The sequence below is a fragment of the Phytophthora infestans genome, genomic scaffold (assembly GCF_000142945.1).
Source record: "Phytophthora infestans T30-4 supercont1.21 genomic scaffold, whole genome shotgun sequence".
NCBI lineage: Eukaryota > Oomycota > Peronosporomycetes > Peronosporales > Peronosporaceae > Phytophthora > Phytophthora infestans.
Genome location: NW_003303738.1, coordinates 1,473,435 through 1,487,861, shown reverse-complemented (window position 1 = coordinate 1,487,861; position 14,427 = coordinate 1,473,435). Strand labels below are relative to the sequence as shown.

Genomic DNA, 14,427 nt, shown 5'->3' with positions numbered 1-14,427 from the left:
ATCAGCGCAGCAGAGCGGGGGCTTCTCTTGCCAGAACAGCGGAGTGGACGAGCGCATCCGCTCGGCCAGCGGGAGTTTCACAGCCCCAGACGAACACGCAGACGACGACGCGTCCATGTCGAACGACGAGTCTATGAGTTCTTCTTCTTCTCTAGAGATCGAAAGTCACTTGGAGCAACACGAACAGGATCGAGAGCATGTAGACGGACCGAGACGCTCCAGTCGGGCTAATTCTTTCGACGACTTTGCCCGTCAATTACCGTATCAAGATCCTAACACGAATAGTAACATCGCCGTACCTCCACGTACGAGCTTCTCCTTCGACGTAGTGGACGCCACACTAAGTGGCCGCTCGTCCTCCGATCATACGATGTGGCTACTAACGCAATTCGCCCCTGCAATGTCCAAAACAATGACGAGTATGGACCCAAGTGCAGACATGGAGGACGATGAGCCTTTCGACGAAGAAACCGAGAAGAGTCAGGCTCAAAACGCGGCGAATGCCAGCAACACGGGCACTTCTCAACAGCACGGCAATCGACGAGTGGCCTGGGCGTCGTCTACAGCCCACGTGGAGCTGCCTGAGGGCGTGAGACTCACAGCAGCGAGGAACGAAGTCACGGGGCTGCAATTGCGACTGAAATCCAACGTCCCTTTCTTACTGACGACAGACACAAGTAACTGGATGTTACCATTGGGTCATGGTCCTCGAGCCAGAGTGGCTGTGGACTCGAGGTTTGTTCCTCCAAATATGTTACAAGTGGAAACATTCTTAGTTGGGGGTGTAGAAGACGAAAACGCGGACCTCGTCATGGAGACTCTGGAACGTACCGGAGTCAGTAACAAAGCCACGAGGGAACACGCAGTGTATCTGCGAGTTCGTATTGGTCAGAACTTAGACCCTGGGTTGTACGAACTGCCGTTACGTGTCTTCACTCAAGACGCTGGCTTTAAAGACGAACACCTGACTTGGTCCAGTAGCTTCGCCGTGCGGGTCGTGGACGTCCGTCTGCCCATCCCCCGTAACTGGCGTTTCCGACTGGATTTATGGCAACATTGGACTGCCGTGGCACGTGCTCATCGTGTAACATTATGGAGTGCTCGTCACTTTGAACTAATCGATCGCTACATGGCTCCGTTATCCGAGATGGGTCAGAAATGCTTGTCTGTGGTAGCCACAGAGATGCCCTGGGCAGGCCAGCAATGTTACATGGAGGAACAGAATGCCTCTGCGTTGTTTGAGCATTCCATCTTGGAGGTATACGAAGATCCCGCGCATAACATCCCGCTGACTATCAACTTTGCGCACTTCGATCGACTCTTGGAACTAGGTGCGCGTCATCAAATAGACGACGAAATCGAGGTCTTCGGTCTTCTGTCTGTATGGCGAGACCCCGTCGCGGGCTTCAACGCGCCTGCGGAGCTCACCGCGCATCATCTTCGTCCTCCTCCGACTGCATCTACGCCAGAGCCCGCCTCGGCATCAGAGCCACGTCGTCGCTCTTCATCCGGCTCAGGCTTGACGTCTCCCACTGCGCAGTCCTCCGGGTCTACGCAGGAGGAGAACAACTCTTCCTCACAAGCTCCAGCGTTTGTGATTGACGGCTGGCGTATCCGCTGTCAAGACCGGAGCACACAACGTGTACGGTACTTGAAGCGAGTGTCCGAAGTGGAAGCTTTCATTGAACAATTCTATGCGCATTGTGTAGCGTTAGAAATTGCGGATCGCGTGCGCATCTGTGCTGACGAACCACGTGATGTTGCCGTCTTTCACGAACAGTTGCGCTTCATGCAACGTCTCGCGCCAAATTTCCGTATCAAACTGGCGGTAAACCATTCCGAGTTTTTCTCTCCCGCGTATAATCCGCCTCAAGTTGCCGATTATGTGCCGTTGTTGCCGTTGGCATGTGCCGATCTTGAGGTGACGCGACGCTTAGCAAATGAAGCACGAGCTCGAGGAGGACACGTGTGCTGGTACGTGTGCTGCGGCCCCGCGTTCCCGAACCAGTTTGTGTCGTCGCCTCTGGTTGAAGGCGAGCTCGTGGGATACCTCACTTTCTTCTTCGAGCTTGACGGGTTTCTGCGTTGGAATTATTGCCTCTGGCCTTCAAGACCTTGGGACGATTTACGCTGGCGCGCGCCCATGTGGAAGGTGGGCGACATGTACTTTGTGCTCCCAGGGCTTGACGGTTGGCCCGTGGAGACGCTGCGTCTTGAGTCCTTACGCTTTGCAGGACAAGCCTTTGAGTTGCTGGCACTAGCGCAAGATACGTTGGCTCCAGCGCAGATGCAGCAGTTGCAACGAACAGTGGCTGAGCAAATTTTGAGGTCCAGCGACTTGGAGGAGTTTGGTCGCTATGGAGATCGTGCGCGTGAGGATCTCTACTCGCTTGATCCTCTGGACTACCAACGAGCCAAGACAATTATCCTCGAGACATTGGCAGCAGCAGTAAAAACTGGAACTTCGTGAGTTGATTTTTTGAAGAAGAATAACACTGTAAAGTTTATTGTTTTTTAAATTGGTTTTTTTGAGAAAGATACTTTTTGCTACTACATTTAAATTGAAAGGCTCATATGGTGATGCATGTTATGGTATCCACATGTAGTTTCAGAACAGGTCTGAGAATTTTATAATCATCGCCTTGAAGAGGAGTATGGACATGGAGTTGATGCCGGGATGACTCATATGGTGATGCATGTTAAAGGTATCCACACGTTGCTTCAGAACAGGTCTGTGTTGGATAGTTTTAATCATCGTCGTCCGCGAATAAACATAAAAATGTTGAGAGAGAAGTCGGATAGTGGATGCTCATCATATATGCCGATGTAGGCGGCTCTCGTGAAGGGGAATCCTAAAACAAGTTTATCGTCACTCTTCGTCTCAAAAACAGGATACACAATATATATAAAATGTCGCCTCAGAAACACAGGTGTAGGAAGTCCACATGTTTGTCCGAAGACCAAAAGGGTTAGTTTAGGTGGTAATGATAAAAAGGTATCCTCCTCGGCGACATGCAAACACATATACATCCACGGTTGTTTCATCCGATTCTTAAGGTGTTCGATTTATCGACACAAAGAACGCTTCGAGTTTAAAACACGTCGCAGCTCCTTTCAGAGTGGTGCATGAATGTTTTAATCATCAACAACCAGATTCGATATCCATATATAAAACATGTATCGACAGAGATATAAGCAGCTATGTTGATCTCGCCGCACCAGGCACTTAGAGACAATGAACCCTTCGCTGTCACTACCCGAAAGCAGATCAAACAAAAAGCTCAAAAGGTCCATGCGCACACAGCAGCGAGATCCGTAGTAAGCTCGCTGTTACTCTTGCTTCTGTGAAAAAGTACCGGGTCCAATTACAAATGCTCACCCACCAGGCATTGACAGCTCCAGTGCAGACAGCGACACCACCTCGTCGAACTTTTCAGCGCAATTCAGAGGATAGCCGTGTACACCTTGACCATCGACCCAGCAGGCTGCAGAATATTGCCGGCGTGGAGTATGAAGAAGCAGAGACATATATGATATACAAGGATGGATTTGAGAGGTCAGAACTTTGAGCAATTTCATTGCCATGAGGCAGATCAGGAACACGGACCAAAGTATGTGGTCATCACTCCTCTCGATACAAGTATACACATGAGATGGAGAGCTCATTTTATGGGTGATAGTGATATATTCGAATCTTCACGGCTAGTTGGTACAAGCCAATTCAGACACTGTTTTCATCATCGCACTCCAGATACAGATACGCAGTATAATGCAATACAGATATGTAGATATACATATTTACACGTACACGCTTCTTGGGTTGGCTGGACTCGGTGGTTGCATATAATGATTCCGGATGCAGCTGTCTTCCGCATGGTTTATGGTTTTTCAGAAGAGGGAGCTTGAGTTCTTCATCGCCCGGCACATTCGATCTGTTATACTGGAGAGACAATTGGAGAATGATTGAGTCTGAATCTGCCACGAAGAGAGGGCTCCTCAGCACGCTCCACTCGTTTTTTGGCGGCAAATTATGTGTGCGTAAATACAATCTGGAGGTTTATGATTGGCCATCACTTTTTACTTCTTACGATCTAACAGATGACAAAACGTGTACTGTACCGGTAGTACCGGTCCGGAACACTTGTTTGTACCAGTCATTTGGTACAGTGAAGCGAAGCCAAAAGTGTATCAAAGGTGGTTCAACCTTTTAGCTTGTTTATCTAACGGATAACTGCGCGTTAAGTTGCCATGCACGTCGGTGTCCTGTTACACCGCGGTGGCTTCTTTGTGCGCTGCCGACCCGACCGGCACGTACCCAACACTTTGTGACTTTTTAGCGTCGGTTGGACTAATATCGCTACACGGCTTTGAGCTGAGCTCTGCAGCTCGAAGCGGGGGCAAGTTTCGGCTTCAACTGGATGACGCGGCAGCCGTCGACGAGAGCATGTGCGTCTGGATCCGCATCATCACCACATCCAGGTCCTCAGAGCTTCCAAACCGCATCAGATACGTCACTGGAGTGAACTTCTTGTCCGCTTCCGGGTCCTCATTGGCCTCCAACACTGTCAGAAGCATCGTCTTCTCTGTCTTCTTCTCGCACAATAGACAGGAGCCCAAACTGGCGTTCATCAGCAGCTTGGTGCCAGGTCCATGCGGGTACGACTCGCGTCGCATCACAACACGCGCCATCACCTTTTCATCGTCAGCCTTGGCGTCCTTTGCGTTCAGGACCCTCACTGGGCCAATCCCGACTTCTGTGTAGTCCTTCTCCACCAATTTAAATAGCTTCGCTCGTTTCTATTAACCGATATTATATCGGTTAATTAACAGAGACCGATTCAAAACACACATAGCATACCAACGTACCTCGACCAAGATCCGTTCTCCTTCTTCTCCATTTGCCAGCTGATCGACAACGTTAGAAATAGCGTTAGAAATACCACTAGCTTTCCCACCAGTATTTCTTAAGATACCTCTGCTTCTGTCAACGCTGGTACAACCGGCTCAGCCTTCTTGGCCACCTCGGCATCGGAGAAATCGGTGGCTGAAGACGACGAGGCCTTGGCTCCGAAGTCATCCGACGTCGATTGTGCTGCTGCGAACGACGCGAACGTCACCGTCGAGTCGCTCTGAAAAGACGCGAATCCACTCGAGCTGCTCGTCGCTTCACTCGATGACGGGGTGGAAGCTCCAAATCCACTTGTTGCCTTAGTAGCAAACCCTCCGAAACCCGATTCCGTCGAGGACGACGCTTTGGTGCCAAACCCGTTAGCACTTGCCGTCGCCGTGAACCCTGCGAAGGCGTTCTTGTTACTAAACGCACTGAATCCACCGAAGGCGCTTCCGGTAGTGTTAGGTTTAGCCTCGTTCTCGTCTTTCTCCTTGGTGTCAGAGCCTGCATCTTGCTCCTGTACGGGCGACGTCGTGGTCGTCGCTGCTGGCTTTACACAGTGAACCCATCCCATTAGCGACGTACTTTCGCTATAAACCGTATAGTATCATCCGCACAGACCTCGTGGCCGCCAATTTCAGGTTGCGGCGCGGCGTTCTCGTCGATTTTGACCTTCTTAACGTCCTCCGTCACTTTGGCGTCTACATCCAGACGAACCTTCTTGACAATCTGTCGACAGCAGCCAAAAGCTCCGTTAAAAACAGTCTTCGCGTATTCTAACAGATAGAGAGACTGCAGACCGGCTGGTGTTCGTCATCGACCGTCTCCGGCTTCTCGTGCGCGCCCTTGGTGGCCATCGTGAAGCGCTCGTTGGGCGACTCCGAGTCCGTCGGGTATACTGAGTGGGGCTGTATACCGTAGCAGGATTTTGACTGGTCGCTTAATACGAGACTATGATTGGCTAATAATCACCAATAGTTTCCGCTAATCTGTTCTAGCCAGAGCCTTCATGCATTTGAACATTTAGCGGTCGAGATGGGGATCGAGGTGGGCGATACGGTGCTCGTATACTACGACCTGCTCATCTATGACGCCGAAGTGCTCAAGATCGAGACGGCAGGTGACGCTAGCAAGTTTCTTGTGCACTTTAAGGGCTGGTCTGAGGGCTGGGACGAGTGGATCGCCCAGGAGAACGTACTGGAGGACACGCCGCATAACCGCGAGCGTCAGAAGAAGGCGAAGGATGAGCTGCTGGTGCACAATGCCACACGACCAATGCAGCAGAGCACAAAGGCTAATAACAGACCCACTACGCTTCCCGGGTCGGAGCGACTGGTGTCCATGATCGGATGGATGAAGACGCTAGACGATTCGCTGACACAACTCGACAAGCAGGTAAAGGATCTCGTTCGAGACAAGATTAGTCAGGAGGTTGATGCTGTGCAACTTAAGAAAAGGAAGGCGGAGGCTGAAGTACACAAGGCTGAGCTGGAGGTGGAGGTCGCGAGGGACCTCAAGAGAGTCAAGATTGCGGAGGAGACCGCCATGGCACGCAAGAGACTCAAAGACGCAGGCGTCTCGCAAGCAGAGATCGATGCCATTCTACCTGCTGCTAGATAGCAAATGCTTTGCTGAGATATTTCTCACGATGGATCGTCATTTGATAGAGGGTAGGACGGCGAGAATAATGGCTTCTTGATGCCAAGATGTCTCGACAATCACCAGCATCCTGCCAACCTTGTAATAGTGAACCAATAAACACATGACCGAGTTATCGACGGCAACAAGCAACTTGTGTCGAGCCCTGCCAAGTTCATGGCATGACCTTCTGACCGGTTGTATCCTCCATGATTGTGATTGGCTGACGACTATAGTGACGACCGTCCTGCAAGCTACAAACTGTGACACTTTGTAGGTTGGAACCTATAATCAAATGACAATCATGATCGGCAAAACTGTGCTGGTCTCTGACGGCTCGTCGCTCCTGGATGCCGAGGTGAAGGACTTGCGCGACGCCAATCCAGACGCAGCAAACAATGGCCAGGTTCTGGTGCATTACCTGGCGGAATTTGACCGTCCAGACGAGTGGGTGACGCGCGATCGCGTGTTGGAAGACTCGCAGTCCAACCGAGAGCAGCAGAAGACAGCTAGCCAGAAGAGAAACGAGGTCCTCAGCCCTTCCGCGTCTCTAAGGAAGATATTTGGGCCCAAGCGATTGGATGCAATGACTGCATGGATGAAATCGGTGGACGTGACACTTGTTCGCTTGAATAAAGACGTCAACGACCTGGTAGAGCACCAGACAAACGAGACAGCTCAACTGATGGCGCTTGAGCGAAGGAAGAAAGAGGCAATAGAAACAAAAGCCCAACTGGAAGCGTCGGTGCTCCAAGACCTCAAACGGGTCCGAGTCGCCGAGGAAACGGCCATGGCGCGCAAACGACTGCAAAGTGCTGGGGTTGCCCAGGAAGAGATCGACGCCATCCTCCCTGTAATACCACACGAGAGCTAGCCCTACGACGCAAATGGATACATGTATTTGGTCGTCCCCTTCAAAAACGTTGTCACTTTATTATAACAGACCAGCGCTGATAGCTGTGTACGTGTACAATTGTCTCTTTTTCCTCTTCGATCGAAGAAAAAGTATCTTGTCACTTCATAGACTTATTACGCTCCCAATGGCGTAGGTGACAGCCACGACGGATACTCCCTCGAGCGTGAGCTGGTCGACGAATGCGACGTGCAGAAGCTGTCGAGGAGAGAAATGGACTCCTTCGGCGTGCTCTGGCTGTCGAGAGACGCTCCTGGAGCCCACGACCCGAGGTCATCTATAGTGAGCTGCAGTCGCTGCTTCCGTTGCGCAGCGAGTTCTTGTCGTTTCAGCTCCTGTTTCTTGTCCTTCCCATGCAAGAAATCCGATACAAACCCGGTCAGCGCTCCACATTGCACAACTTCAGCGTCTTCCAGCTCCTCGGACTCGAGATCGTCCATGATAGGCGCGTCCTCCATGTCGATCTCGGTCAATTGTCGAGACCTCGCTGACGTCCAGCTGTTGCCACTGACATTGGACGCTACAGTGGGCGGGAAGACACACGCACTGAAGACGCAGTAGCTCACACGACGCACACAAGACACACAGACGCGATGTTTCTCGACAATGCCCACGGATTTCTCGACATCTTGCAGGTCGGAGCATTTCCGACACGTGTAGTGGCCACACAGTCGACAGAAATATTTCTTACGTAGCATACTGAACGGAGTATAACACGTCGCGCAGTAGGACGCCATGGTGGCTGCGTCATGTGAAGAAGGCAGGCGAGACAGCGGGTAGTACCCTAGACGACGACGCAGCACCACACTCTCCAGTAGACACACCTTGTTCACCATGGCACGCAGGAGTTGAACAGCAGAGCGAGGCATCTTCGTCTGACTGGAGCGATGACGTTGTGTCGCGTGGAAGAAGACGCGCGTCATCTTCTCCTCTGAGTCTTCCTGGATGACGTACCCGGCCATAATACCTTTAAGCTCCTGGTGTAAATCGTCTCCATGCTGACGAGGTGGATAGTAGTTCTCCTGACTACTTGACGTCGCAGTAGGTGACGTCATGGTCACGTTGCTGAACTCAAGTTCTTGGTCCTGCATATCCATCGTCTGCAGCACTCGAGTGACCGATTTTCCCTCGATTTGCTCCTCCAGATAGTCCAAGAATGTCATGTTGCGTTGCTTCCATACTAGTCGATGTTTCTGCATTAAAGACACGGCATTGAGCTTCAATTTGGCCGAGTGTAGCGGTGGAATACTCGCTCCTTCACTGACGCGACGTAGTGGAGGTTCAGAAGCTCGACGTTGTCCATGTAACACATTGGCATCTGTCGTGTATGGAGCGCAGTCCACACTGCGGACGTTGACGCCGTAGACGTATTGGTCTCCGAAAACTGCCTCCATACTGCGATGATACTCGGCCTCCTTGTCGGTGGAGAAGACACTCATGATCTCTCGTAGACTACACGGTAAGTTCATCTTGACTACGACACTGAACTGATCTTTCGCTTTACTGAGTGACTCAAACACCTGACAATCCGGTTTGGATCGAGCCATTCTCTTCCATCTGCCAAGCATTTCGTAGCGTTTCGATACATTCTCAAGCTGCGTCTTCGCTCGTCGAGCTACTGTCAGTAAAGCTTTATCACTCAGTACAGCAGAGGTCGAGAACGTCTGAGAAGACATGAGACCTTGCTCGAACGCAGCGGCGGCAGCCTCACTCGCATTAGACGACGCTGATGACTGGGATCTATTGCTGCGAGTACACTTTCGAACCAGCTTTCCTGTCGAGTTGGTTCGCTCTCTAGTTTGAGCTATGGGTCTAGACGGATGAAGATGCAATTGTTGTTGTTGTAATTGTCTCCTTCGACTTGGTAGGGCATTAGCTCGTCCTTCGGACTTGCTCGTTATGAGCTTTGGTGGGAGCGTCACAAAGCGCAATGATGAAGAAGCTGTAGAAGCCTCTTCGTCCTCGCTGTCGGGTACGAATCTCTGTCTAGCTGTACGAACTTGTTCCTGTTCCTGTCGTTTGTGCAGCTTGCGGATCTTGTGCATTGCGTTGAGCTCTGCTGGAGACGCCGACATGTACTCGGTCTCTGGATGTTTGAGTGGCTTCCTGCCACGACGTTTCTTCTGCGAGCGAGTGGGAGTGAGCGCGACTCGAACATGACCCGACAGCGCAAGATCCAGCTCCAGTAGCGCCGCCGGTTTCCTCGACGGCGACGCTTCCGCCATGCCGGACGTTCTCGAGTGAGCGAGACCGAATTATGCGGAAGAAAAGGTTGAATGGATACCTTGTTACCTTGGGCAGTTCAACTTGGCCTTGACTGCGTTTCAGTAAGTGAAAGTGGTGTGGTCGACTTCAATTGGGCAGTTTATTCACCAAGGCGAGCGAATATCGCAGTGAAGGTGGAGAGAGTTCAGTTCATCTACAGTACAGTGTATGGGTCTTTCAATACACACGTGAGCTCCTCAGGTGTGCTGTACTGATGATACATGTACACACGCAGACATGGAGGTCGCTAATGGCTGACACGAAGTGCCAGTTGTCTGCATAGGGCTCATCTTGTCGCAACCTGGTTGTGATTCATGATTCATGAATTGGTATCAAGGGATAGCTATCATAGGGACAGGCGGGGATGTTGAAGTGAAGCTCGATGCAGAAAACTGTCAGGAACATGTATACACCAGATGATGTCACCGCCACTATGGCCTCTGATGCTTGACGCAATGCTATGGGGTCAAGGATGTGTCCCGACAAGCACGGTATCTGCCGCGTTATTATTATTGTCAACCAAGACCCTGAAGTAGCCAGCATCCGTTTTGCTTTGGAGAGATTAATACCCGCTTGTTATTCAGCGTGCGCGTCAACGCTGCGGCTGCTTGAGGCACCACGCATGTCACCTCCTCGTCAAAAGGACGTCAACGCAAGTCACACTCCTCGAGAACTGAGGCACAAAACCGACAGCGCAACGCTAGAAGATCTGCAGAACTAACCCCAACGACGGTCGTAGTTAGATGCCTAGAAATTCGCATCAAAAATGAAACGACGCTCGACGCCAGCACCGAAGCAGTGGGGCTCTGAACAATGAAAATGTGTGTTCAAGTGATGGCTTACTCATTTATCAAGAGTACTCATGTAGAAGTCAGCATCGCTAAATAACGTTAGCGCACTTCCAGGTGGAAGTCCATCACTACAACAACAATTTAAGATTTCCACGTTGCTAAAGCAAGTCTAAGCTTTCTTGGTCCGACCTTGCTAAAGTCCAGCCCTTAGAACCGCCATACACCCGAACATTTTTTTTTAGTAATGGTTGTCTGTTGTGCATGTAGTCTGTTATTGAATCATGGAAGAAAAAAGTATTATTGCACAAAACACTGCCTGTAGCAAATCCGAAAACTACCACTTAACGTTATTGGCCAAAATTCAATGAGCCGGTGGCAACGCACTCTCAAGCAGCCCCTGCACTTCGCGGGCGTGGGGCTCCACTCCGGTGAGAAGGTAGCGATCCGCGTTCTCCCGGCACCTGCGGGATCAGGTATCGTCTTCCGCACTGATGCTCAACGCTCGGCTATTCCCGCTCTCATCGCCAACGTGGATGCTCGCAAGAGCCAATTGTGCACACAGCTCACTGCCAACGGCACATTTGTATCAACTTGCGAGCACTTGATGGCCGCGTTGGTGGCGTCTCAAGTCACCAACGCCTTCATTGACTTTGAAGAAAATAGTCAACACTCCAGTGTCGAGCTACCGGTTCTAGACGGTAGTAGTATCGAGTACGTTGAGGGAATCCGACGTGTGGGTATCGAAGCGCAACAAGGCGCAGTACTCAAGTATCTGCGCATTAAGCGACCGGTACAAGTCCTCAAGCAGGATAAGGCTGCGTGGCTTCTCCCTATGCCAAAAGATCTCAGTGGCTCCCCGTCTCCTTTACAAACTCCGACACTGCATATGTCAGTGCAGGTGAATTTCGCGCACAAGCAGCTGGGCACGACGTTCTGTCGCTTCTCGTTAGGCTCTGACCCGGACTCTACACTTGACACGTTCCAACGCGAAATAGCATCAGCCAGAACTTTCACGTTCGAAGACGAGATCGCGTGGATGCAAGCGAACGGCTTGGCACGCGGTGGATCGCTCGACAACGCCGTCGTATTCGCCAAAGACGGCGGATCTTCCGTGCTAAACGGAGATGGACTGCGATTCCCCGACGAGTGGACACGACACAAGATGCTGGACTGTATCGGAGATATCGGTCTTGCCGGCCTTCCTCTCCACGGTTACTTTTTCGCGTCAAGTCCGGGTCATACCCTAACTCATGACTTGCTTCGAGAATTGTTTAAGGATTATGAAAACTATGAAGAAATGTTTTAAACAAAATTGACACAGTAGACGACGTTGTATTTTTTTTTTAAGAAAGATCGAACGGACAGACTGATGGAGCTTAATGCAGGCGTTTACTTGTCGTGGTAGGCGTTGACGGCGTTCGAGTGCAGACTCGAGATGTACTTACGGTGCGAGCGCCACTCCGAGCGGTCCTTGAGTGCCATATCCGGATGCTTGCGGATATCACGGTCCCATTTGACGTCGGGGCTCGTGGTGAGGTGGCGCACACCAGTCGCAGCGCACATGACGGTAGCCACGCCTAAAGCAGCAAGAAGAGGGTACGTCTGTAATACATACACGCAAGAGGGTTAGCTTCACGTTTAGGTGGAGGAAGACGCAGAGCGACGTACGGAAGGGTCGCTAAACCACACGGAGCCTTTCTTCGCAACAACTCGAGCAACCATCGCGAGTATTGACAGGTCTTGATCTGGGTCGTGATCGCTTGGGGGGAAATTGGAGAATGATCCAACACAACTCAATGAAGAGGAGCGCTTCCACGCTTTCGTCAACTTCAACGTGGGCGGGTTAGTATGGAAGTTTGTAAGCTGCAAAATGGTGTGTATATTGTGCACGCTGAAGCGTCGTTGAACAGACCGCCGGAAGCACGCCAGATCTTCAACCAATTCCCAACTCGACAAGCTCATAAAATGTGAGCCCAGCGGTGGTTTGTCGTACATGTAGTAGCGCTGGGTGAGGTAGTCGTGAAGATCGTTTTCCGACGAAGACGCCCCGCACGTCTTCACCATTTCCTTGTAGTTTTGTCCAGGCACTTGAGAGTCGCATGTGCACACATTTCCGCCAGAGAGGTAGGCTGCCCAGCTGACAGTTGGTGTGAAGCATCGGCACGGCAGTGACGACTTTGGAGTAGCTGTCAGCGTCGCACTTGTCGCCTTTAGCGAGCTATGCAGTAAGAGTGCAACGGTAGCGGTGAGGAGGGTGGCCGAGGAAATCGTTTAATTTGATTGCGATCAAAATGGTGTGAATGAGCACGGAAATCGATGGTAGCTAGTGTAGTGAGAAGCAAAATTGAATTGGACGTCATGCTTCTTGTGTCTTTTTTTTACGTGCAAGTTCCTACAGCAGCGAGTGCAGGCTCTAACCTTTTGAGTAAGCCACTCGTTGTAAAAGTTTACTTTGACAAAATGTGTCTTCCGGACCGAAAATATGTTGCCGATTCGTAATTATACTTCCTCTGTCCAGAAATATTAGGCCACATTTTTTTCAAATTAATTTAGAATTGTAAAATCTCTAGTGGTTCTCGAGATATGGACGTCTGAAGAAAATATTTTTTATTTTTGGAGCCTCCAGACCTTACCAAGCGCACGAATCTGACACCGAAAGAGCGAGAGTACGCTTTGTCTCTAATGTACGGCGTCGCGACGAGCATGACAGTGCCAGACAAGACCTACGCCCGCGTTTCGGCTCTCCTTGGGTGTTCGGAGCGCCAAATTCGCCGCCTGTAGAAGAAAGCTCGTGATGCGGTGAAGAACGGCAAGTTGTGCGATGTGGAGAGCGGTAGGAAGGGGCACAGTGGCAGGAAGTCACAGGTAGACGACGAAGTTACCCGAGAGCTCGCAGAGAAGATCGCACTTACGCCACTCCATCTGCGAACCAACCTTCGAACTTTATCGGAGCAACTCGGTATTGCTAAATCTACGCTGCATGTGTACCTACAATCTGGGTTGTTTCGGAGTCCCCGCGCTCGACTAAAACCTCAACTCACGGATGAACAGCGCGTCGCAAGGATGGAGTTCGCTCGAAAGTTTGTGGAACCTTCTGCTCGTGGTGGATACAAATTTGACTCTCTTCTCAATTACGTGCATTGGACGAAAAATGTTTTTTTATATAGAGAACACCTGCTATTACTTAGCTCCAGATGAGCCCGCTCCCCACATTACCGTGCACAGCAAAAAACTTTGTGGTGAAGGCTAAGCTTGATTTAAATACAAACTATAAGTCACCTTTAGAAAAGCAATGTCATTAGCCAATGATTGGCGTTGGACGACCTTGGTACCTTGTACCAAATATCCCGAAGTATGACGTGTCACACTTCATGTAACTAGCGGCACACCTAGGGCTACGTACCCCGTTACATCTTCCCCCACTTAGGTTCGGTTTACCGACCAATCAGAATGAAGTGTACGTCACAAACTTTCATTATCAAAGTCGAAAAACATCGACCTGGCCGCGCGAGCGCGGCGGAGGCTCACTTCACAGTTAGAGCCTCGAGCAGCAGTATATGTGCGCTCCTCTTCTTGGTCTCCACATCGACCGTTAACATGCCTGCGAAGAGCAGTGCGAAGACACGCTCCAAGGCTGCTGCCGGAAAGGCGCAAGCCAGGAGCACTAAGCCTCACGGCAAAGGATCAGTACTCCAGGAGGCTACTAAGGTGGCCTCCGAGGCGATTGGCTCTACTGGTGACGCGGCGGTGGGCAAGCGAACGAGCAAGCGCCGCAGTCCGTCACCCTAGCCCCCCCCCCCCCCCCCAGACAAACGTCCGAAACCCTCGGATTGCTGAACATGAAGCTCCGGCCCAAGGCAGTTGAGGACGAAATCGAGTCTCGGGAAGCACCGCAACGGATGCTCCTGTTGGCTCTACGGGGAGGGCAC

At 51.1% G+C, this 14,427-nt stretch overlaps 7 protein-coding genes across 7 annotated transcripts; 4 read left to right on the top strand and 3 right to left on the bottom strand.

Moving 5' to 3' along the window:
* Positions 1-115: 115 nt before the first annotated feature.
* Positions 116-2,470, top strand: PITG_11981 (uncharacterized protein; the record flags this gene model as incomplete). Its single annotated transcript, XM_002901392.1, has 1 exon — positions 116-2,470. One exon carries the CDS (start codon positions 116-118, stop codon positions 2,468-2,470), a length of 2,355 nt encoding a protein of 784 aa, XP_002901438.1.
* A 1,940-nt stretch (positions 2,471-4,410) lies between these two features.
* Positions 4,411-5,780, bottom strand: PITG_11980 (uncharacterized protein; the record flags this gene model as incomplete). The annotated part of the gene is made up of 5 exons (XM_002901391.1): positions 4,411-4,797; positions 4,867-4,905; positions 4,974-5,441; positions 5,513-5,620; positions 5,692-5,780. The coding sequence occupies 5 exons, from the start codon at positions 5,746-5,748 to the stop codon at positions 4,411-4,413; spliced, it is 1,059 nt and encodes a 352-aa protein (XP_002901437.1).
* Positions 5,781-5,926: 146 nt separating this feature from the next.
* Positions 5,927-6,511, top strand: PITG_11979 (uncharacterized protein; the record flags this gene model as incomplete). The annotated part of the gene is made up of 1 exon (XM_002901390.1): positions 5,927-6,511. The coding sequence occupies one exon, from the start codon at positions 5,927-5,929 to the stop codon at positions 6,509-6,511; it is 585 nt and encodes a 194-aa protein (XP_002901436.1).
* A 313-nt stretch (positions 6,512-6,824) lies between these two features.
* Positions 6,825-7,403, top strand: PITG_11978 (uncharacterized protein; the record flags this gene model as incomplete). Its single annotated transcript, XM_002901389.1, has 3 exons — positions 6,825-6,887; positions 6,936-6,995; positions 7,089-7,403. The coding sequence occupies 3 exons, from the start codon at positions 6,825-6,827 to the stop codon at positions 7,401-7,403; spliced, it is 438 nt and encodes a 145-aa protein (XP_002901435.1).
* A 155-nt stretch (positions 7,404-7,558) lies between these two features.
* On the bottom strand, positions 7,559-9,667 carry PITG_11977 (uncharacterized protein; the record flags this gene model as incomplete). The annotated part of the gene is made up of 1 exon (XM_002901388.1): positions 7,559-9,667. One exon carries the CDS (start codon positions 9,665-9,667, stop codon positions 7,559-7,561), a length of 2,109 nt encoding a protein of 702 aa, XP_002901434.1.
* Positions 9,668-10,862: 1,195 nt separating this feature from the next.
* Positions 10,863-11,804, top strand: PITG_11976 (UDP-3-O-[3-hydroxymyristoyl] N-acetylglucosamine deacetylase, putative; the record flags this gene model as incomplete). Its single annotated transcript, XM_002901387.1, has 1 exon — positions 10,863-11,804. The coding sequence occupies one exon, from the start codon at positions 10,863-10,865 to the stop codon at positions 11,802-11,804; it is 942 nt and encodes a 313-aa protein (XP_002901433.1).
* A 6-nt stretch (positions 11,805-11,810) lies between these two features.
* Positions 11,811-13,203, bottom strand: PITG_11975 (uncharacterized protein; the record flags this gene model as incomplete). The annotated part of the gene is made up of 3 exons (XM_002901386.1): positions 11,811-12,100; positions 12,167-12,706; positions 13,132-13,203. 3 exons carry the CDS (start codon positions 13,201-13,203, stop codon positions 11,888-11,890), a joined length of 825 nt encoding a protein of 274 aa, XP_002901432.1.
* Positions 13,204-14,427: the final 1,224 nt, after the last annotated feature.